The sequence below is a fragment of the Chenopodium quinoa genome, unplaced genomic scaffold, assembly GCF_001683475.1.
Source record: "Chenopodium quinoa cultivar QQ74 unplaced genomic scaffold, ASM168347v1, whole genome shotgun sequence".
NCBI lineage: Eukaryota > Viridiplantae > Streptophyta > Magnoliopsida > Caryophyllales > Amaranthaceae > Chenopodium > Chenopodium quinoa.
Genome location: NW_018742927.1, coordinates 2,476 through 24,809, shown reverse-complemented (window position 1 = coordinate 24,809; position 22,334 = coordinate 2,476). Strand labels below are relative to the sequence as shown.

At 34.2% G+C, this 22,334-nt stretch overlaps 1 protein-coding gene, 1 long non-coding RNA gene and 2 pseudogenes across 2 annotated transcripts; 2 read left to right on the top strand and 2 right to left on the bottom strand.

The window, feature by feature from the left end:
- The first annotated feature begins 1,125 nt into the window (after nt 1–1,125).
- LOC110728346 lies at nt 1,126–5,817 on the top strand. The gene is made up of 2 exons (XR_002512672.1): nt 1,126–1,262; nt 5,065–5,817. It is a non-coding gene; the product is annotated as an uncharacterized LOC110728346 (long non-coding RNA).
- Nucleotides 1,839–2,970, bottom strand: LOC110728345 (probable carboxylesterase 17). The gene is given in 3 exon segments (XM_021907993.1): nt 1,839–2,025; nt 2,028–2,354; nt 2,357–2,970. Coding segments are annotated over 3 exon segments (1,023 nt in total). The 5' UTR covers nt 2,925–2,970; the 3' UTR covers nt 1,839–1,897.
- Nucleotides 5,818–6,897: 1,080 nt separating the features above from the next.
- Nucleotides 6,898–10,953, bottom strand: LOC110728344 (annotated as a pseudogene).
- Nucleotides 10,954–18,156: 7,203 nt separating this feature from the next.
- Nucleotides 18,157–21,672, top strand: LOC110728343 (annotated as a pseudogene).
- The last annotated feature ends 662 nt before the right edge of the window (nt 21,673–22,334 follow it).

The following is a 22,334-nucleotide window of genomic DNA, read 5'->3' as shown; positions in this document are numbered from 1 at the left end:
AAGGTTTTGATTTGATTGAGATTCTGAGAAAAGATGAAGACGAAGAATTTGCAATGTAGAAGAGAGTAATGTTCAGTTTACAAGAGCTCCCATTGCAGAGGAGCAATCATAAGCTGAGGAAGTAGCTAATATGGAATTGTTATATTCACTCTCAGTTTGAAATGCTAGACGAACGAACCACAACTCCGGTAATGTGATTGTTTGGCAATCGGCGGTTGAGTGTTAGGCTTGTTTGTCTCGCTAGAAGTATTAGTTGTATGGATTGACTTTTTAAGTTAGTTGTTTAAAACTGTTTAAAAAGTGTTTAATAAAATTATTAGTGGTTGTTAGAACTTTATTAGAGATTAAGTGGGCCAACAAGCTAAAAGCCAATTGCAAAAGCTACTCCTATTAGCTTTTGGCTTTTGGCAGAAAAGTCAGCTTAAAAGCCAATAAAAAAAGCCAACCACCAACCATATTTGTTGGTTGTTTGACCAAACTAAAAAGTCAAAAACTAGACAAAATGTCAATTGTCAAACACCCTAATCTCCTACTATTTCGTAAATCCGCAATTAGAAGGATATAACATTATTATACGGATGTTAGATTCTCGAGTGGCGTTACGGGGATATAATCGAGATTAGCTGGTTAAAAACTTAAAATGTCGAAGTTACTTCCTTTTTATTTAAAAGATTGTTTCATTGCAATTTGTAGTGTTGAACTTTGAAAACTTTGACTACGAACAATCATTATTCCGTATGAGTACTTTATACGAAATATGAAGTATTTAAGTATGAGTTTAAAGTAACAAATACGAAGTATGAAGTCTTTAGTACGAGTACAGAGTGACAAATAACATAATCATTAGAAGATGTGAAGATACTAACAAAAAATTTTGAAGTACAAAGTATAACCAAAAAAAATTGGAATAATTCATCATTTTTGCCTTCAACCAAAAGTTTAAGCGGATGGTTGAAGACCTTGAAACCTAAGATCGATTTATATACTCTATTTTATGTCATGTTATCTCTAATATCATGATAAAGGACTAACTCAATTAAAAATTTAAATGGTTGAAACTTATCTTCGATTTATATACTCTATCATTAATATAGTCTTCTTTATAGTGGGATAATAACATAACGTTCCTCAGGGTAGGGAGCTAAACTTCCTACACAAAACATACACAAGTCCCATTTATTCATACTTAGTACGAATATCTTTTTTTCCCTGCTGATATCTTCACAGTGTCCTGCAGTTGCCAATTCATCACCAAGCAAAAGGTGTGTAATCTAACTAGAAATTTTATTGTTATTTTGTGTTAATTTTGTGATTTATTATTATTGTTTGCATGTGTGTTTACATTTTTTAATTGCCAGGATTTTTGTTAATTGGATGAATTTGCTTATGTTTTGTATTAGCAACTAGCACTTTGTTTTGTGAGCTGCTATTAGAGGTTTCAATTAGCTGTTTTTATTGTTCATGAGTGTAAGATTAATTAATTTCGGAGGGTGAGATGGGATAGTAATAGGGGTTTGTGTGATCCTTGTTTTTGCTTTTCACCTGTTATATATTTCCCTCTTGTTAGGGTAGGCGTTGTAACATAAGTAACTATTGCGGAAAATAATGGATTTAATATGATTCTCCAATTATTTGTGTTAAGAATTCTTAAGTTGATGTCACCAAGATTCAAACTTTGATATTAGGATCTAAATGAATGAAGTAAATATAATGAACAATGGGAATATCCAGCAAATTATGCTAGATTTCAGTAATCATATCACTCCACAATACATATTCTGTACAAAGTTTGCATTTTCATGTAATAGGTAAATAACAATACTACTATAAGACCTAAATTGAAGCAGGAATGAACTTAGAAAAAGTAATGATCACAGATTCTCAGGGATTATTCTGTTCAGCTGTGAATGAAAGCTTTTAAGTGGCCAATCATTTCTTGTGTGCGAGCTTTGGAGAGTGACGAGCTATGTAGGATCTGAAATGCGTGACCCACACCCTTGTAGACCATCATTTTTACCTTCTTACTGCATTAGCCATGGTAGAGCAGAACTCCTTGTTCCTATCCATCAAGATATCCATGTCTGACACAAACACCATTGTAGCTGGAAGTTCTATACTATTCAATTTAGCTGCACCTTTGGCTAGAGGGTTGCACCATGGATGCTCCCGGGTAGAGCCCATAGGGAGGGATAACCGCCAATAGGTATCAGCTGCTGATAAAGTAAGTGCTGATCCATATGGTTGAGGGGCCTTTTCAGATGCAGTCCGTGCCTCACCTCCAAAGAAAGGTTGGATTAGGATAGTGCCTCGGTGAGAGAGTGGCCTTAGAAGGGTTGACCTTGCTGATCTGCTGTCCCAAATCTTAGAACGACATTATGAGCTATGTTAGCTCCTGCGCTGTCACCTGCTAGGAAGAAACCTAAGAAATTGCAGCAGCTTAGCCACCAAGAATGCTCTCTTGAGCCATTGGTAGCTTGCTCCTTCACCCACATGACGGTGTTGTAACCATCCTCATAGGCAGCAGGAAGACGGTTTTCAGGGGCTAGACGGTAGTTTACCGACATGACTACACAACCTGCTTTAGATGCTAGGTTGGATATGAAGTCATGGTAACAGTTCCACGCTGCTGAACCTACACAGAAACCTCCTCCGTGGAAGTAGACAAGTAGAGGCAGGTTCCTTTGTCCTTGCGGAACATAGACACGTGCCCACAGATTAGTTGATCTGTCCAAGACAATATCCCTTGAAGTCACCCTTAGCTCAGAAGGAATGCTGCAAGGGACATTTGGGATGATAGGTAGCCTTTCAACATGCCCATCTTTATATACCCTGATGAGCCCTTCTATTTCTTCCACTAAAGCACCGTGATGGTGGTGTTTTCTTGCATTGAGACTCAGTCTCGGATCTAGAGAGAGGGCAGCCATTCTCTTTTTGACTTTACAAATAAGAGAATATGTGTTATTATGCAGGTCAGTATTTCATTGAGTCCTTATATAGGGGAAGAGGTCAAAAAAGATGACCAATGTGAATACTTCAAACTAGAAAAAAAACTTGATGCTCTCTTTATTTGACAAGTGGGAAATTGGGAGCTCACCGTTTTTGTGAGGTGGATTGAAATTTCGTCTAGGGTGTCCAGCATCTAGCTTTTTGTTGATACTATTTGTATGTAGTTAAACCTTTGGTTGGATGTTTCCATAGTATCTAATCAACCTTGGCAACATGATGGAATAATGATAACAGTATCTGATGGTACAAGCACGGCACTGACAGCCAACAATACTTAGCTGCTGATAAACTTGAATTTAACTGATATGTTTGTTTGGATGGCTAGAAAGGAATCACCAAAATCTTGTCAACAGAGACGAGATTTAGCCGGTGATTTGTTATTTGGCGTAACTGGTGCATATGCACCATAAGTAATGAAAATAATTTCATGCAGTGGGTCCAAACATCAGTAATTCATTGGAAGAGACTGTTACAAGTTGATGAAACAGAGAATGTAATTCCACCTCTAACACATCTTGTTAGGACTTGTCTATCAAATGCCCCTAAATGGAATCTGTTGATCATCCTTTAGGCTTCTGTGGGAAGCTGTAACTGGAGAGATAATGTTTCTGTCTTTTGGCACCGTATATATATTGGATGTTTATCGATTAGCAAATGCCTATGTACAGTAAGATTTTGACAATATGAATCTCAATCATTCTAGCCTATCATACTGTACAATAACTACGAGTCTACGACAGTGCCTCAGATGAGGCTCGCCTTGTGTGAACTGATGGGATCAGATGTGTGTAACCTTGCTAATTATTGGAAAAGGCTGTTTTGGTGATGTCTAATCAATTGCAAACAAGCTGTTTCAAAGAACATATTTATTAGATGTTTTGAATTAATTCACTATAATACCGTAAAGCTTTACTGGCCTAAAAAAGTATTAACAACATGAATATACTTATATTGTTGATCACAAAACCTATTTAAGATGATTTTTATGTTCTTTGCTTTTATATTTGGGGAGTAGGAGTGGGAGGGAGGGTTAGATAACTGTTTGAGAATGATTCCTAAATCTCAACTGTATCAAATTCTAACATGGAAGATAATGGTTTCAAGAATGAAACCAAAATTAATCTTTCTACATCAATAGCCATTTGAAAGTGTGATAAACATGGTTTATAAAGTCGGATGTGTTATCTTTGTTCTGATTGACCAGAATCTGATGAGTTTTTGGAGCTATATGGTTCTAGGGGCAATTGCCCATTCGGCTTATGGCCAACTTAATAGTGCATGCATTCAAACATACAAGGCTTAAAGTTCTTATTCTTAAGATGCTTTGAGTAAATTCTTGTGATATGCTATTTGAATTTAAGGGAATTATATTTGTCCTTCATTCTGGATTTGAGGTGTTTGCTAGCATCTTATTGGGACCTTTTCTAAGCCATTGGTTTGCATTATCACCTTCTGGCTTAGCTTTTGACTTTCTGACCTGGAAATAAATTAGGAGTTATTCCATGATGGTTGATCTTTCGTGCAAATCATTTTTCACATTTCCAGAAAGACTTTGTTTTCCTACTGTTAGGTTTAGGCTGCAGGTCAAATACGAGACTGAGGACGAAAACCTGTCATCCTTGTGCCTGTGCTGAAGCACTTGTATTATTGAAATACAATCAAATCTGACTTTGCCTAAGAATAATATGTGTTAGTTCTTTGAAAATAAGATTCGAGGTCCAAGGATAATACTTTGCCTAAGCACATAGAGGGTTCATGATTCAATGCATGACAATTTTTTCTAGGGCTCTGATATTTTCATACTGATTGAGCTTGATGTTTATTTGTTTATAAATTTAGCCACAATAATTCCATGCATCTATTTTGAATTATGATTATGAATATTCTGGCAAAGGGGGAAATCCTGCTTAATTCAGAGTAATCTCTTGGTTGAAAAGGCCATATATTCTTTTGATATTCTTCTTTTTAATTTTAGCAGAGTCAGTCTGAAATCTGGAAGATATATTCTTTACTCAAAATTCTTTTAACTAGACTTTTTCTCCCTTGCTCGTGATGCAGGTACGAAGTACTTAGAAGATGGCTTAAATTAATATTACATAGATTTCTCTAAGAATGCTTGAAAAAGTTTATTTTTTAATAGAATCTATGATATCCTGACCTCAAGAACTGGCTAAGCTGACTGGAAGCTTGCACGACTGCACGTTATATTCTGATCAAATGCATGGATTCTGAACAGAGTTGTTAGAGTCAACATGAAAATTTGCTTTGCAAACGCTAAAGCAACATTCATGGACTGTGACAAGGCAAGTCCAGCTTATAGTCTTTTAATTTACTACTTTAAGCATGTACAATATTCAGGGGTCCCAAATAGATTTTATTCCTCCAAGGATGATATGCAGAACTATGAATTTCCAAGTACAGAAAATGGATTTCCGCCCATGAGGATTATAAGATTGTGATTTGACCTGTTGAGGTTGAGCTAACAGCGATACCTTCTGCTCTGGCATACCCATATCGTCTGATATATGATTGGATTCTTTCTATCCTTTTCTTCCTCACCAAAAACAAATCTTTCATTGCCACCGCGGATATGCAAATCTCTGTAGCTTTATGCTCCCGCATATTGTTCTCCTTTTGACTATGTATTTGAGAGCAAGACAAAGACATATTATCTCTTACAGTAGCTTTTTACTCTACCTATATCTTGACTCTGTAGCATATTTTCTGAAGAAGTTTCTGCTGAGTATCTTTGCTATATGACTGATTGTCAGCATGTAAGCATATTAATTCTTCAGTTAGATTGCTTTTGTATAATGTTCCTGTTATCCATATGCTAGCAGATTAAACACGAGTCTTTTCAGTAACTCAGTGGCCCTTTTCTTTAGGTTTTTGGTTTTTGTGGGAACAACTAGTGCCTCCAGTCCAACCATTGTTGAGTTAATGCCAGGGTCACGTCGACTTTTTTATTGGACATTCTTCACTCGCTTGTCAAATCATTTGGTCAAGTCGGTAAATCAAATCACAATTCAGTTGCTTTTCAGGATGTACAAAATTGTATTCAAGACCCTAAATTTTCGGGTGGAATCTGATCATGTTTTTAGATTGAGTAGAATTTTGCCAGTTAAAGAGTATGAGGTTAAATTGAGGAAAAGGAACGTGTTTTGTAGCCATGGACTTATTATTCATACAATCATACTTTATACTAATTAGGATGATAAGCGCTTATAGATGATCACAAAAAATTACCTAGTGATGATTTTCTAAGATCTGTTTGTGTCGTGTCCCAACCATACAACTCTTTTTGTAGATATAGACTGCAACTTAAATTACACATTATGAAACCTTACTCATTGCAGCATAGACGAGAACACGCTGAATACCCATACATATGTCCATAACTCCATAAGGTGTCCTACTTTCAATCGCCCTTCAGCTTTCGCTAGAAGTTAAGGTCACCCAACTCCAGGTCTTATTTGTGTTCTAACCTCCATAGGCGATTATGAAATGGACTATAAGAGAGGTTTATGCTTATATACTTGACAGTCAACAGGGAGCTATGAAGCTAAAGTTTCTTTGTGCAGCTTCGTAACATCATTCTTAACTTTTAAACACAACATTGGAATTTGGAAATACAAAAGAAAACAACTCGTCAATTTCAAAAACATAATTTGACCAATACATCACCATTCTCAGAGATGTATCAGTTTGGTAAACACAAGGGTAAGAGAAATTAAATGAACTTGAATCTGTGTAGTGCCCTAGTGTGAAACTGGCAGCAGTAGATTCAAAACAATAAAACATGAAGTCTTTAAAATGCTGTTTATAACTGTAGTGCTGGATCACAGATAGCCAACCCGTATCCATAGTTATGCGTCTGGGTTGCATTCATCATAAGAAAAGCCTTCATAACATAAATTCATCACCACAAGATAAGATCTAGAGACCGTGTCAATGGAAGTTTTACACGTACAAATGCCATCACATACCAAAAACATACAATATGTCTTGTATGTAACGGGTGTATTTTTCATCCTTGACAAAGTTGACTCTACTTGTTAAATACAATTGCATCTGTTGTATACAAGTCTTTGTGATAACAAAAACAGAAACACGAAGGGTTAGGGGCGTTCAAGCCTAGGTAACATAAGCTTTATCCAGTGCGCAGGTGCTACAAAGAATTTGAAAGATGCTCGCAAATAAGATGAGGAAAACTAAACAGAAAGAAATTTAGGCCAATTATCAATCTATTCCAAACTCCAAGCTCAATTCAACGCCAATGGATTTGAATTACAGTGCATAATTGTCAAAATTCCTAAAAACCAATAGTGCATCATTACACTAAAATCCTACGCAGGGTTTGCAATTGCCCACATTCTTGCTCAGTTTTGATGTATAACTATGCAAGGGACTTTGAAAAGGATGTAAGTAGCTGCCATACCATTGATATTCCAACACACGATATCAAGACACACTGCACTTTAGCTCTTCCCTGGCTCCTCAGTTCAAATTAAACATCTCATTATATAAGCTCAGACTCTAGCAGAGCTCTTGGCCTCCTCCTGTATCATGTACTCTTTCTTCATTTCTTCCAGAACAGAGTCATTGGTACTGCAAATTTGGTAACAATAAGTTAAATATTTAATTGTCATTATGATAATATATCAGAAAGATATTTTGCTGATCTTTTTACTAACACACCCAAAGGACACCAGAATTACTTCTTGAAATCATTAAAACAAATTAGATTCCCAAATTAGGTTCCCAATACCACAACAATACAACACAACAATAGCACGAGAGATTATTCAGCACAAGCAAGGGGCTGAACCTTCAGACAACAGACTTAACAGCTTTTAATATACACGAAAATTTAGCTTAACTAATTTTATTCTTTTTTTTTTAAATGAATTCAATCTTCCAATCCTTATTAAGTATTCAATCTTCACAAGCCCATCATAACCTTGAGCTTCACCATTGTTTTATTTTTTATTTGTCTTATTTTCTGAAAGTATATTGCATTACAGAGAGAGAGAGAGAGTAAAACAAAATGCAGCTTAAGCTTATGTACACAGTGACCTACAGGTACCTGCTGCAAACAAAATAATACTCCATACTAGATTGTTATACAATGTACCTTCTGGCACTAGAACTAGTAACGCTAGATTCCTGATAGTGCTTATTTGTTTTCAATTTAGGAAAAATGAAAAAGTATAGCGTCAAGTGCCTCTCATAACTGATTGCCAATGGAACCACCCCCACATTTCAACCCTAATCCTACATTTCAAAAGCCACAAGAGCATCTTTGGTGGAACAACATTGCACTCCACTCATCACAAAGTGCCAATGAGATTATGAGAAAATTTCAGAGGACAGAAGAGAAAGGATGATTACAAAACTCTTCTTTATGACATAAACTACAATGACTTGCAACAACAATAATCCTTCTTGAAAAAAATCCTTTTTAAGCTTTTGTGGTTTTTTCCTGACAAGAAATGCTATAGGAGGAGCTAAGCTAGGAAATCCTACAAGAAATTTTTCCTAATATACCTAAAATCTAACATAAAATTTAATAAGAAAAAAACACTTTTATCAAGCACCAGCACATTGACTCATTACCCTCAAGATCTAAAGACTATATATTCTTCCCAAGCATTAACAAATCTTGAAAAAAGAAACTTCTTCCTTACGAAGGTCATTTTGAACAGCTTCAATAAATGAGCATATAAGGATGAGTCTTCGGAACAAATTTCATGACATAATTAAACCTTAAACCACTCATTACCTCAAACAGTTGAAGACTTGAAAAGACAAAACCCTTCTAATATGGATTTCCAAATGCCTACTCTTGCAAAGAAAAAGACCATCTTGCTCCACCACCCTGGCCTCATCTTCCACCCTAGCCTCTCTACATCAAATTAAATTTTACTGACATTCGTACATAAAGCCCATTTCCCTTTGCATACTTTCAAGGCCATATAGCCGCCTCAAGAGAAATATACATGGTACTGATAGGCCTAAGACCAAGACCACCAAAATGCTTGGGGTGACACACATCTTCCCACTTAACCCAATGAAAGTCGTTTATTTCAATCTTTGATAGCCAATGAAGTATCACTCAAACATCCTTTGGCTTTAAGCCTTTAGCACATACTTGCCGGAATACCGAACACGAACATAATAGTAAAATAGCACACAGCATAACATGTATTCAACAACGTTAATCAACCAAACAGATTTACATGATGGAGCAGAGCCCCAACTAGAAGCCAAGATAGGAAGATGGAAGAGAGTCTACTCCAAGCCAAATAAATCAGCAAAGTCTCCAAATTAAGAACCTCGCAACTCAAGCCAAACATTGCTTCAAAAAATAAAAAAGGTCTGTCTCAAACTCTATCGTAAAGTATGCAATAGAAAATAAGAGAATCATCCACATAAAGAGAATGAAGATAATGAATAATTGAGAAAGGTTAGTTGTGATGCATATGCCTTCCAGAAGACATAATAACCTTGCAATTAGTTTACACAAAGGTTTCTTTACAAGAATGCTATCAGTCATGATTAGCCTACAGGGTTGTCAACCTGGCATAAATGTAAATATTAAAACTTCATATACGCCTCCAAAATTTGTTACATTTAAGACTACTGACTTCAATTTTGACTTTACAACCATTACTTAATAGACAAGCATTGTAAACTGAGTGCACTTACTATTGATGAAGGCAATTATTCAATTCCTTTGCTTGTTTGCCTACACTTCCAAACAACGGATAGAGTCCTTCCATAAGCACATTCAGCATACTTTGAAGTATAAGTATCACATTCTTTTAGTGCCTTCGCCTTCATTTTGCTGCGTAAAGCTGGAAGTTAGGTTAACATACAATTAGCAAAGTCAAAATCCAAAAAAAAGACAATGAATACAATTACATAAATCGTGAATTCTACATAGTTCACTGGACGTAGAGATACAATGCCTACCTGAGCCTAATCCTTGGAACAAAGACTACAAGTGTGTGAGGAAAGCACACATCAAAATCAAAAAAATTACATCACAAGGTCACGAATGCAAGAGGTATCTAGGCTAGAGTTAAATGAGAGACGCCCAGCATATGTAACCGTTTATCTCATTTCTCCATGAGTCTATGCAGAGGTGTAAGAGCGTATCTACTACTTGCTCAGTTGCAAATGTGGTGACCAAAATATAGGACAATACCCACATGGTAAACATCTAATTCAGGCTTTTTCACTGCATTTTTCTAAACTACAAGCTGCATTTCTCATTATACTAATCTGAAATTTCTTTTCATTTTATTTCTTTAAACTTGAAATCATACAATCTTTTACCAAACCTAAAATCACACCCTTTTTATCTCCTACTTAATCTACCAACTACTTCAAACTCTGCCTTCTAATCAATTAAACCTAAACAAACAATATAACCCCAATGCGAAATCATAAGCATTGATAGATTACAACAAGAAAATAAGAGAAACATGCAAAAATTAAGCAAATCAAACTATAAAAATGAAATTTCTTGATACCCAGATAACTATAATAAATGTAATTTTCAATTAAAACACTGCAATTTTCACCTACAATCTAAAAATCAAGGGGATGATTAGAAAAAATAGGGGATAATTAGGGTTTAAGAAAGTGCAATTAAAGGATAATACAAATCTCTCACCTTCTTCAACCTTCTTCTTGACATGATTTTCTCTGGCTTCTTGGAGAATACCCATTTGACTGATCAAAATTTCCAGCAAAAAAATTGCAACCCTTTAATCGAATCAATGACGTGTTTACCTTGGCTTTGTGGATAGTTGAAGAGGGTTCAGAATTGCAACCAAAATTTGATTAGTGAAAGTCAGAACTCATAAATGGTTGAACCACAGCGTTTTGCTTTCTGTGTTTATTTCTGTCATACGTATATTTTTTTTTTAGTGTTGGCCCTTTTGGGCCTTGCCCGTTCGGCTATCGGCTGATTCATTTGTATTGTTATAACTTCCGCTTGGCTATTGATTTGGTTCACTTTTTTTTGAAAGAGGTTTACTTTATAACTTTCAAGTTTTAACCGGCTGAATGATATATTGATGGAGTCTAGCTATTTCTGGTTTTGTTTTTGTAAATGTAATGAAGTTGTTTATTGTCTCATGGAGCGAGTTGTTTTCATTTGAAGATAATATTAGGTTTAATGACGAATCTCTTTGGATCTTTAACGTGGTTGTACAACTTTTAGTGGACTTTCGAACTTTTCTAAATAACTAGTGATAACTTTGCGAAAACAAGTAGCAAGGGCCTAAAGTACGATAAAGAATATATTGCAGCTTTGCCCTGTAAACTTCTGCCCATTTTGCTTGTACGTGATCTTCATTGCCTTCACTTGACCATTACGGAGTAATAAATACACATGGTATCAATCAATCAATCAATAACATAATACTAAAAGCGAAACTGACATGATACTTAACATGTTCTGATTAAAAAATTGCCCGCCACTTTCACTTTCCTTTTTTTTTTTAGAAAAATTGTTTTAAATAATATGACCTTTAGCCCGTCCGCTAAAAACAAGTCCATCTTTTGATTATCCCAGAATAATACCACCTTTGGGGGGTGTCCGCTTTAAACAGGCTGTAACCTGTTGGTAACCTGATTAATAGGTTATATGGACACGTGTCATCATTTTATTGGTCTCAATATATATATATATATATATATATATATAAATGTTTTTAACTTTTTAAAATTATTGTTATATTGGTTAAAAAAAATTTTAAAAAAAAAAAGAATAAACCCATCCCTAACCGTAAACCAGCCCCACCACCACCACTGCCACTGTCGGCATCCCAACCCCAGCCAACCCAAATTCATCCCCTTCTTCTCCAGTGATGTTTGTATGTGTTTTTGTGGATTTGACTATGTTCTAATCCGGTGTAGAAGGCGGCTAATGGACCGAAACAACAACGGCCACCAAAATCGTCTTCGAAATTGTCGCCGTCGACACAAGACACCATTGAAATTAAGATCGTTGAAGTTTTATATGGACTGATGAAGCAATCTCAAGCCCCATCAAAGCAAGACGGTGGGATGATAATTGATTTAGCTAAAATGGGGGTTTTGTGGGTGAATTGCGAGGCTCCGAAGAACTTGTTGCTAATTGGTGGTGCTGCGACGACCGTTGATGGTTGCGGTTAGGCTCTGCTGGCCGGAGCTCTGTTTTGGTTGTGCGATTTGTTGAGTGGGGGAGGCGGCTGATGGTGAGGGCAGGTGGGGCTATTGGAGATGCTGTGGATTGTTGTGCGGGTTGGTGGAGGGGAGGTGCAGGTCGCAGGGGCTGCTGGTGGCTCTGTTTCGGTGTGTTGCGGAGATGACAGGGGTGAGAAAAGCAGGGGTAGCTGTTGTGCGGGGTGGCTGTGTGTAGGATAAGAATGTTGTGGTGGGGGAGCGATGGTAAAGGAGGAGGGTGATGGGTGGCAGGGCAGGGAGGGGGCTGATTTTTTTTTTATTATTTTGTTTTTTGATTTAATTGTTAATAAAATCATAATTAAAGTTGTTATTAAGATCAATTACATTGTTAAATGAATATATTAAACAGAAAAAAAAAAAAAAATTAACCGGTTACTCAGGTTGTAGGTAAAATAATGTAACACCCCAATAATTTTCTCTTTAAAACCTGTATTAACCTGTAATAACCTGTAGTAACCTATAAATACTTTTAATAACCTGTGAGAGAATTACTGGCGTGCTACCGCCACGTGTTCAAACGTTAATGCTAGTTTCAAATATTAGCAGCGGAAAACTAATTTAGTTTTAAAAGAAAATGTAAGTTTCAATACTAATAATCAAAACCAAATTTAGACTTACAAGTTGGAACCATAACGGCCCTTATTCAAAACCCAGTAAAATAGGAAGCGAGTAGAGTTAGAGTCAAAATAACATCAATTTATGAAATGAAATAAGCTAAATGATTAACCAACGCTCCACTCAAATCCCATCACCCTAATGCAAGTTCAGTTTATGCAGAAACCTGTGATTAGTCTGTTCCCCAATATTACAAGTGTAAGAATTGGATCATTACAGGGTCATTGAAGGCGAAGGCCATGACCAAGAGAAACACATAAAAGCACGTCATCAGCAACGCTGAGTACATACAAGCTACGAAACACAGTAAAGAGCCTTAGCATGATACTAACAAGCATTCCATACACTCAATATAATCATTGACTCGAACACATGATTCAATTGTTACTTATTACAAAGTTTTTATCTAAGTAGCACTGACCACTTCATTAATTGATTGGATTAAGCAATAGATCGGGTTGTCCCCCTGTGCTCCATTCCGGAACATTAAATAAGAAAACTCTATGCCTCCTTTCAGAAGACATTAATAAACATCCAATGGCAGACGGGCGCGACTCCGTGGCCATAGCTAGTATGAGATCTCATCTAACTCATTATAATTTTAAAAGAATTTAAAACAAGAGACTCGTAGATCCGACGACCTCTGAAAAGTGCACGGCTAATACCCCGTGAACCCCAACCCCTGTTTGTCATTACTCTAGATGTGCACAAATCCAGAGTTTTATTGCTCATCCTTCTTGCACTTTACGTGATTTACCAGTTTAAATTTGGTGATGACTCATATGCAAACAACACAACCAATCATACATCAATCATTCAAATCATTCAAGTTTCCAATTCAATTCTTAATTTATTAGTGACAAATAACATTTATTATTGAATCCTTTAACTACCTCGGTGTATAAACACCTTAAGTGCATAAGGCACCTCATATCCACAATCTTGTCTTATAAGACTTTAACTCTTCCTTTACTCATTCCATTTCAATACAGATGAATAAGTAATTAAAATGATTCATTCCATATGTATACTTGTAGCTTTACTTATAAGCTCTCCTTGCAAAGTATTGCATAAATAATGCTCATAAGGAAAAATCAATGCAAATTTCTCATACATGAATTAAAGCAATCATCACATTTATCATCAATCAACTCATTACCAAACAATGTCAACCAATCCACAAGTTCCCTAGCATGATTCTAGGTTTTTCCAAGTCCCTAAGCATGCTCCTAAATCAAGGTTCCTTGTATTCTTGTACGTACCTTGAGTACACAAATTGATTGGCCACCTTAAGGCTAGAAGTCACCTTCTACGAAGTCCTCTCCTAAACAAGACAACCATAGCTCAATTAATACCCAAGCAATATATTTTACAGCAATACCAAACTACTTTAAAATCCTTTAAATCATTGAAATAATGCTCTTAAATTATTCCCAATAGCCACAGTTAATAATTTAGTACTTCAACTATGAGTTTATATGCTTAAATCATAAAAAATATAGCTTATAACATAAAATTCCAGCAACTTTAAAGTAAGGATTATAATATGGAAATTTAGTTTAAGAATATAAAACAACCTTATAAACATCTCTACTTGAAATAATCATTATATGGTAGGTTAGTATGTTAAAAACCTAAAAAAAATCCATCATAAAACCATGATTTAAAACTTTTAAAACCAAGATTAAAATCTGAAAATTTAATTTAATAGTAGAGTGTATAAATACAACAATCTAAACTTAAAATATATATTTAGAATTCAACTAGTTTCATAAAAACTCAATTAAACCTTCAAAATTCAATTAAACAACACTGTAAAACCGTCCTTTTTGCTAGAATTAAAAGCTTATATATTATTCTTAAAATTTTCTATATAAAAACATTAAAATACATACTTATTCATAAAATTACAGCAAGTTTAAAGCTTTATAAAAATCTGAAAATTTATTTTAAACATTAAACCTTCGTTAAAAATCAAAAATTGCCCGAAAACCATATTTAGAGGCTGAATTTGGCCACGAGAGGGTGGTTTTCACTTAGTTTGATTAAAACATCGTTTACACACGAAAAACACTATTTTTTTTGCGAAAATCAGACGAGTTACAGTCAAAACGTGATTAAGGAGAATTACCAACGGGATTCAGAAATTAATTACGAAAAAATTTAGAACTTGCTGTTGAATTAAACATCATCATAGTCATAGCAAAATCACAACAAAATCATGCTCAAATTGAATAACTTTAGCAATACGCTTTTAAGCCCTAAAACCATGAAAATCAAGTTTTAAACCCTAATTTCACAAATTATGTAAATCTGAAAATTTAAACTACGTATCATAATTTATAAACTTGATAATTTCTCATGTTTTTAAAGAATTTAAACATGATTAAAGTAATTAAAACTAACAATATAAATTAAAATAACAATCTTTAATAATAATAAGGAAGAAGGAGAAATAAGGAAGGAATGAGGAAGAAAGAAAACCGGCGGTCTGGTGGTTGGGCGATGGTGGTCAGGCGGCAGCAAGGGTCCTGGGCGGTGCTGCGGCAGTGGTTACGGTGGCAACAAGCTTCGACCCTTATTTTTTTTTTGTTTGATCGTGAATGCAGTAGGAGGAGGAAAGCTTAGGGTTTTTTTTTTTTTTTTTTTTTTTTTTTTTTTTTTTAACGTGAGATTAGAGGGGGAAATAAGGGTTTTAGTTTTTCTAGTTCTAATAAAACTAAGATTAAGGTTTGAGCTTAACGTAAGTGGGTTTTAGGTAAAAGAATGGGTTTACTAATTTATGGGTTGGGCTTGCATATTAATGCATGATTACGATATGGGTAGGGAAATAATTTAATGAAATAGTTTTATTAGTTTTATAAACATTAAATTTATTTGCTTAAATCATAGTAAAATTATTTATGTAAATAAATAACTATAATCAAATATTCACAAAAATATGTTAAAATATAATTTTAAATTTCACAAAATTACGGGGGATTACAAATAACCTGTTTAAAGCGGACACCCCCCAAAGGTGGTATTATTCTGGGATAATCAAAAGGTGGACTTGCTTTTAGCGGACGGGCTAAAGGTCGTATTATTTAAAGCATTTTTTTTTTTCAAATCTTCATGCATATTAACTGATATATCCTATAATATCTAACTTTCAATTTGGCAACTATATTCTAAGTCTTGTCAAAAAAAAAAAAACACTATATTATAAGTATATTCTATATGCATTCAATGAAAATATTTTAACATATCTTTAATATATTTTATAATAGGTATTTTGTATAATAAACAACATATACTACGTATATAAGGTAATATTATTAGAATAATGTACTACTCCCATACTCTATATCATTCTACATCGTATTTTTTCATTTGAAAGTTTTTTTTGCTCCAACCAGGATTAACACTTTAACTTTTATTATATACTAGTACGTACCCCGGGCGTTGTCCAAGATACCCATTTAAAGAGTGTATGTAATTGTAGGCATGCTTTGTATCATAATTATAATTATAATTATAATAATAATAATAATAATAATAATAATAATAATAATAATAATAATAATTATTATTATTATTATTATCATTATTATTTATATTTTATTTCAAATGTTAGATAAAAAAAGAGAGTATAAACACTACCTATTATTCTTTTTTAGCGTTTATTATTATTTTATATTTTTGTAAGTTGCACTATATTCACTTGGTCTACTTCGACCAATGTTTGTGAATTATACATAAATATATATATATATATATATATATATATATATATATATATATATATATATATATATATATATATATAAATAATTAAGATATTGTTTATCAAAGTTCTATGTCGACATATGTGCTAAATCTCAATGGGGACACTAAAATAATAGGGGGAGTATAATTTTGTGAAAAGAAGAGTGCGTCGGTAAAAAGATAATAAAATAAATAAAAAATTAAAAGTAATTATTATTTTTCTTACACGTAAAATCAATAGATTATATTATTGGCCTAATAGGACCATTTGTAATATATGGCTTAGCTTGCAAATGGGTTACAGAGGCTTTGTAAAATCTGTAAGTTCTAAGACTTTGCTAACATTGATCTGAATTCACTTTAAGATTCCCTTGTATAGTATAGTTTCTAATTTTCTATTGTGTCCTAATTTTAGTAGTTTTTTACTTTCTTAATTTCATTAACAAAATCACAAACATATACAAAAATATTACAACCGAATATGAAAAATACCTGATTTAAAAGCTTTAATGGTAAATCAATGATACACTAAAAAAAAATAAAAATTGTGATACATGGCCATATTTATAATTATAATTACGTAGTTATTCATATAATTTATAATTTATATTTTATAATTACGTAGTTATTCATATTTATAATTTTTTTGAAATATATTTTTTCCAAAAAAATTATAAATTATTTATGTATAATAGTGTCGAGACGATTATGTCCCTAAAATGTTTTTTAAAAGTATGAGTGAACTCTTATAATTAGTGTTGAGACTATTATGCCCCTAAAAATGTTTATTTATGTATTTACCCCTTTTAAAAGTACGATGACCACACTTTATGAATAGTGTTGAGACGATTATGTTCATAAAATGTTTTTTAAAAGTACGAGTGAACTCTTATGAATAATGTTGAGGATTACTATGCCCCTAAAAATGTTTATTTATGTATTTACCCATTTAAAAAGTATGAGAACCACACTTTATGACTAGTGTTGAGACGATTATGTCTCTAAAATTTGTATTTACATATTTGCCCTAAAAAATATTTGTTTACATATTTTCTCTAATTAACGCTACTAACGATGACAAAATAAAAGGAATTCCGAACATGACTAGTTATTATCGCAGGCGTTAATTGCTCCAGTAATATCAAATGAAATAAACATTCAAGAACAGAAGTACGAGTAGTATATTTTTTTTTAGCAATTAAATTAAAATTAAATAAAAAATGTTGCAATAAAAAAAATGGGATTCCATGGTTCCCAACCAGGTGTCAGGTTTCAATTGGACCCTCTATTTTATATCATATTAATCAATAAATTAATAATTGAAATGATATTCTCGCCATATTTAATCTCCCTTTCCCTTTTCTTCTGACCTTCCACTCTCCCTCTTCCTCTCCCTCTCTTTCTCTGGTACGTCCCTTTTCTCTCTCCTCCCTTTTCCCTTTCATTTTTAGGGTTTGTGCTTCATTCTTCCTTCTCATCGAATCCACTAATTTTTATATTTTGTTTAATTATTGTGATTTTCAATTTGTCTCAGATCTTTGTTTGCGAGATTCCGGTTTCGTAAATGTGTGTGAACATTCGACTTTTGTGATTTTTATTATTTTAAAATTAATTTTCTTTTTGGTGTTGTACTTTGGTCAACTTTTACGTTTTTTGCTGTAGATTATTGTCGATTATTAATTGCGTATGAAATTAATCTAATGATTGTATGTTATGTTAATTAATTTTGTTTATCATGTTTAATCGGAAACCGTTATATCATTAATTGCCCCATTGTTTGTTTATTAAAATTCAGATACAATAGAATTATCATGGATGATCGCTGAAAATTTTGGCAATTGAATAACTTATGGTTTTTTTTTGTTTTTTTTTTTGGGAAATTTGCTTGCTTTTTAATTTTTTCATAATTTATTTATTAATAGTTGCCCTTTAAGCTTTGGCATAATAAAGTACGAGTGTTTTTTTTTTTTTTTTTTTTTTTTTTTGTTTACCAAATAATTGGGTGACATGTATTACTTTGACCCCCTCATCTACCAAATTTTACAGAAATTATTATTATAATTAAAGTTGGGTTGGTAATTTAATATTTTATGTTCTTTTGATAAGGAAGACTAATGTGAAACAAAGTAACTTTTAATATTAGTTTAGGATTTTTTGACAAAATCACAGGTCAATCGGTATGGGCAATGCGTTTGTGGTTGGATTTGTAGTTCTTTAGCTTGTGAGATTGAAGGAAATATAATGTTGTATGATATTTTCGATGATTTGATTGGTTGGTTTGTTAGTGATTAGATTTGGTATGAAATTTGCTGTAATGAGTTTTGAGATTTGCATTTGAATAGTGGAATGGTTCTGGTGCACTTGTCTCTAGTTTGTAGGATTTTTTATTTTTTTGCTATTTCTATTAGCTTACAAGAAAAGTATGTCTCATGTGTTGTGCTTTTGTGCTGCCAGATTTTTATTTTTGCTGTGAATGGTGGAAATGGCTACTGAATCAAGGGAAGACAGTGTTTACATGGCTAAGTTGGCCGAGCAGGCTGAGCGGTATGAGGAAATGGTGGAGTTCATGGAGAAAGTTGCAAAGATGACAGATGCCGAGGAGCTTACTGTGGAAGAGAGGAACCTCTTGTCCGTGGCTTACAAGAATGTGATTGGTGCAAGGAGGGCTTCTTGGAGGATCATTTCTTCGATTGAGCAAAAGGAGGAAAGTAGAGGAAACGAAGATCATGTTACAAACATCAAGGAGTACAGGGGTAAGATTGAGACCGAGCTTAGCAAGATCTGTGATGGGATTTTGAACCTTCTTGAGTCGCACCTCATCCCTTCGGCTTCCTCTGCCGAGTCTAAGGTATTCTACCAGAAGATGAAGGGTGACTATCACAGGTACCTTGCTGAGTTCAAGACAGGAGCTGAGCGGAAGGAGGCTGCTGAGAACACCCTGTTGGCTTACAAGTCCGCTCAGGTTGGTTCTTCAATATATTTCCTTTTCTCATTTGTTTTTGTGGATGAGATTTGCTGACTTATTTTATATGATTTTTTTTTCCCTTATATACAGGATATTGCTCTTGCTGAAATTGCCTCCTACTCATCCAATTAGGCTTGGGCTTGCTCTTAACTTCTCCGTATTTTATTATGAGATTTTGAATTCTCCTGACCGTGCCTGCAATCTTGCCAAGCAGGTATTACATTGTATACTAGTTTTGTTTTATTAGTATTAGTTTGTTCACTGATCCTGTTGATGAATTTTATTTTCCAAATAAATCATTATTTCTTCACATGCTTTAAAACAATTATATGCTTGTAAAGCCTTGCTTTATATGACTATTTGGTTATGAATTAACTTAAGTTATTTTGTGTTAGAGAGAACAAATAATTGTTTTGTTGGCAGTTAGAAAAATTTGTTGAATATTCTGAACCTTTTAGCTTATCAAGTGCATTGTAATTGTGGAAGGTTTATGCTGTATCAAGCCCTAACATAATGATCTATGTTAAAAAGGTTACTAAAAATATTGGAAGTATTTTTACCATTTAAGCTTCTATGGACTGTCCCTTATTCTGCCTTTTATGAGGTTGTTGGCTATGCTCTGGTGTAAATTGTCCTGTTTTCTGACTTTCAAATAATGTATATTATGTAGGCTTTTGACGAGGCTATCTCTGAGCTGGACACATTGGGTGAGGATTCATACAAGGACAGCACATTGATCATGCAGCTGCTGCGAGACAATTTGACCCTGTGGACTTCAGACAATGCGGTATCTATCTGTTCCTAAGGAGTCTGTTTATGCCTTTTGTAGCCTACTGTTAAGTTCACTTAAATCTGATTTATTCTCGCCCAATGTGCTGCTGGATTCTCTTTTTGGGCTCTTTTATGGTTTTCCCTATCCTTGATTTGATTAAAGATAGAATTATTATTCCATTGTTTAAGATAGGTTAACAAGTAATAAATATGAAATTTAGAATTGGTTGCTACTGCAAGGATGGAAGGTTTAGTGAGACTTTATAATCTGTAGATTGGCTGAGAGTAGTCAAAATAGGCTATTGTCTGAAGCTATAAGGGATCATACACTGCTTCAAGCTGCCAATTGTTTTCTGATTTAGTGGTTACATAGGAAAATAACCCGAGTCATTGTCTGAGGCTTTGAGTACCTTAAATACCTTATCTTGAGCATTTCGAACGTTTTTAGGAATTTTGACATCTGGCAGCATACATTTCTTTATATACTATCTTAGTTTAAATTAGTCAGTAATGGAATGCTAACCAGACAAGTATGGGATGACATGTAGGACTTTTCTTATGGGAAATGATCATCTTACTATAGTCTAGGGCACCCTTCCACCATTTTATTTGTCAATGTATGTAATAGAATCTTGCATCATCATGAACAAAACTACAGAAGCATGATTGCCTAAGAAATTTGATCATTATTTTGGGGGTTAGTAGTTGTATATTAATCTTTGCTAATGCCTGATGTTTATGAATACCCTCTCTGTATCATTTTAGAACATGTATCATGTTTGCTTGAGAAGCCTTTGTACTTGTTTGCAGTCAACTGTTTCACCTCTTGTTTTGGCTGTCTTTGAAGTTTATTGCTGTCTTTATTTCATACTCATATTATTATCATCTTAAGCTTTAATTGTGACCCCTACACCTCTGTTTATCTGACCATGCCCAAATATATCTATTTATTCAGGAGGAGGGCGGTGATGAGATTAAAGAAACTGCTGGAAAATCAGGCGAACAGTGATAAGTTGGAGAATTGTGCTATGTATTTTTGGCATGAGACTCCAGTATAGTAGTTGTTATTTGGATCGTAGTAGCTAGGTTAATATATTAGAATCACATGGTTTTTAGTTCTGGGTATTATCAGTACGAAGTTAGTACTCTCTTTTTCATCTTAGACACTTAAAAACACAGCATTGTGCTATTTTTATTTTATGTTCAATGTGTGAGATGTAGTTGCATATTTAACCTTTGCTTGGCGAGGGAGTATTTGATTTTTGTCATCCTCAAGGTTTGGTGTACTCTCTGATTGTTTGCCAATGTTTAATAATTACTTCCTCCGATCTTTATAACTTGACCTGTATTCCTTTTTGGGAAGTTTCTTTTTATGGCAAATATAACACTACACTTTTACTTATTTACCCCTCATAACCATTTCAACATAATAGGACACTATAGTACTATATCCTTGAGTCTTTAACCTTTCCTTCTTCCTCACCTCAGTCAACCCCATAGTTAATTGATTACCAGCCACCACCGCATCCTCCCTCTTTCCTCCACTTTAACCATGGAAGCCACCACCTCCATCACCGTCCTATCTCTCCTCTTCATCGACAATGGCCTCCACACTTCTCCCATACACACAATCTCATCACCTCCGGCCGTTTCCACCACCGTTGAAGTACTCAAAGTTTACCAAACGCACGATCTAGAACCACCACAACCAAATTTTGACCTTCAATTTTTGAAAAAAATGCACATATATGCGACGCTTAAAGTTCACCAAAATCGAGGCTATGATGGTCGAATTTGGCCAACAAATGTAGATCTGAAACCACCATAGCCAAATTCGGCCACCAAGCTCTCAATTTCTGAAAAATATGCTCATGGACGGTGGTTGGTGGAGTGTGGGTATTTAATTCGGTAAAAATTACGCTCAAGGGTATTGAAGAAGGGTGATAAAATTACGACGGCATATTGGAGTAGTAGTTTTGACGTGATGACA